Source organism: Argentina silus, assembly GCF_951799395.1.
Source record: "Argentina silus genome assembly, chromosome: 10".
Taxonomy (NCBI): Eukaryota; Metazoa; Chordata; class Actinopteri; order Argentiniformes; family Argentinidae; genus Argentina; species Argentina silus.
The window spans coordinates 1,270,608-1,273,107 of record NC_139664.1 but is presented as its reverse complement, the minus strand read 5'-3'; the positions used below and the strand labels follow the sequence as shown (position 1 = coordinate 1,273,107).

The window sequence follows — 2,500 nt, the reverse complement described above, 5'->3', positions numbered from 1 at the left end:
GAGGAAGTAAATCTTCACACTTCCTTTATCTCTCTCATTCTCTTATTTTCTCTCCCTCTTTCTCTCTCATCATTACATTTCTCTCCTCCTCTCTCTCTTATTCTCTCCCTCTTATTCTCTCCCTCTCCCTCCCTCTCTAGTATTAATAGACTGCACACATAGGCCAACTGTATTCACTGGCTATTCTTGTCCCATTAGTTCCTGTTTTTAACGAGATACACGTCTGCCTCATTCTTTCAAAGAGAGAAGAAGATGACAGGTTTGTGTTCACAATTATGACACAAATAGGCTCCAGAAACAAGCATCCCAATCCCTAATTTGTCCACTGTGGGTGTTCGGCTTGTGGACTTAATGCCGAGTTAAGGATGTTTTTGAATACTTAATGAAATCATCACGTCATGTTTCATGGCTATGATAATGGGAGAAACACTGCCGTTTAGCTTCGCGGTTCTCTCTCTCCCTCCCTCCCCCCCCCCCCTCCCCCACTCACTGTTCTGGGTGATCTTCTGGATGTTGGCGCTGCATGTCTGGGTGAGGTTGCTGAAGTCCCGCGGCTGCGAGCGGTAGCTGTCTGCTCTTCCGTACGACATCCCTGCTGCTGGGAGGGCCTGTCACACACACGCACACACACACACACACTTCGAGAGGATGGAACGGTGCTGCCTGACACACAGACCGCACACACACCTGTCAGGCGCACAGACAGACAGCGTGGAGACGTATTCAAACAAGTTGCAGGCCTAAGCCTCACAATAAGCAGATCATCACATTACACACAGACACAGCGATTGATATAGGACGCACTCGCAAGACTGAAAGATAGTCTAAAAATAGTCGGCGACTAATCCTAGAGCCGGGATATGGGCTGACAGCGTGCTCTTTGCCGCATTGGCTTGTACGGTTGTTTACGACCGGACTCTGGAATAACATTGGAGGTGCAACGTTAAATCCCGAATCAGTCAAACCCCTGACCCAACAGAGGGTCACATGGATTATCATGCTATCAGATTATTAAAACAATTTCTGTAATCGAGTACTTTTTCGTTGAATATGAATGTAGCCTATGTCATGACTAAAACCGTTAAGCTATTGCTGTTCAAGGCTATAATAAGCGCGATGTCATCGAAGATAAAAACCTACTACAGCCTGTCTGGTATGTAGGCTACAGAAGTGGAGCTGTCTTGTAGTCCCATGGCCCACTGTAAATTACATTTGGTGTTTGGTAAATTGGTTTTATTGCATAGGCAGAGAGCGTATAAGGTGAGGCTCCCGTTTCGAAGAAAAAAAAACGGAATAGGCCGATAGGTCTAATGAGAACTTCATTCCAAATCCACGTTTGTATTTACATTTGTAACCGTTAAGAGTTGAGCGTGGATACAACGTCGCATCACTGACACCGTCAGCGGACTACACTCGCAACCTACTTTCTGGATCCTTCTATTTCTAACAGCGATGACAATGAAAACAAACCCGCTCCACACACACTGCCGCAGCCTAGGTCGACAGTTTGCTAACATTTATCAGGATAAAATTCTTACTTTTCAACGGTTGATAATAAACGCGACGTTTCCACACTTCACTCTCCGTTATTAGAGAAGAGAGGTTTCTAAGAAGACCCAGCCCATATGCGACGTCACACGCTGGTCAAATTAATCTGGCGTGCGCATGTGATTGTAGGCTCTGTCTGTGTGTGTGTGTGTGTGTGTGTGTGTGTGTGTGTGTGTGTGTGTGTGTGTGTGTGTGTGTTATACGAGACTTTATTATTCCACACCACTACTATCTCGCCAGTCAAATAATGTATTAAATAAAAGTTCACAATAAGAATATCATTGCTACAGTATTGTTCAATAATTATTAACAATTCAGGTTTCTTCCCCGCGGCAGTAATTAGGCGACTATTACTGGTGTAGATGTATGTAAACGAATCATCAACATAGGTCTACTGGATCAGCAAGACACGCTTGTCCGAGTCCAAAGCCACATCACATGGAGTCAGTGTGAGAGTAACGAGAACAGGCCCAGCCTGTCGTTAAGTAACAGAACAGCCCCAGCCTGCTGGTGAGGGCCCGTTAGCCGGCCAGGCTAGGTGGACCTGGTGCCTGTCCCATGACTTTCCCACCGCCTCTCCTAATGCAACCCGAGCGCTGCCCCTGAGCCGCTCACATGACCGCGGCGGGGCATGAACAACCCCTTTCAGTGGGTCAGTAGACTCAAGGGTTTGATTTGAGCAGGACGGGAGAGGGAACTACGCTGCAATAGAGGAGCATTCTAAGAAAGAGTTGCTGAGCGGTTGGTTTATTGGCTCTACTATGAAACAGCCGATAGAGCAGCATTTTCACACGCTAAAGAGCAACGCATAGCCCGACATGTTTCCTATCCTGCCCAACCTTTAGTGGTTCTGTCTTATCACACTTTTAATTTTCCTTATGAACCTGACGAGTGAACAGACTGACCGTGTCAATGTATATTCCATAAAGCCACATCGTCCTCTTCTGGATAC

General features: G+C 46.4%; 2 protein-coding genes across 2 annotated transcripts in view; both read right to left on the bottom strand.

Moving 5' to 3' along the window:
• The window catches only part of stx12l (syntaxin 12, like), a 9,885-nt gene extending 9,263 nt beyond the window's left edge, over nucleotides 1-622 (bottom strand). The window contains exon 1 of the mRNA XM_083678078.1: nucleotides 491-622. Within this exon, the coding sequence (XP_083534204.1) occupies nucleotides 491-590 (100 nt within the window). The 5' untranslated portion in view covers nucleotides 591-622. The remainder of the gene's footprint in view (nucleotides 1-490) is intronic.
• Nucleotides 1-2,500, bottom strand: part of LOC310810342 (tRNA selenocysteine 1-associated protein 1-like) — a 170,027-nt gene that overhangs the window by 162,414 nt on the left and 5,113 nt on the right. The window lies entirely within an intron of this gene.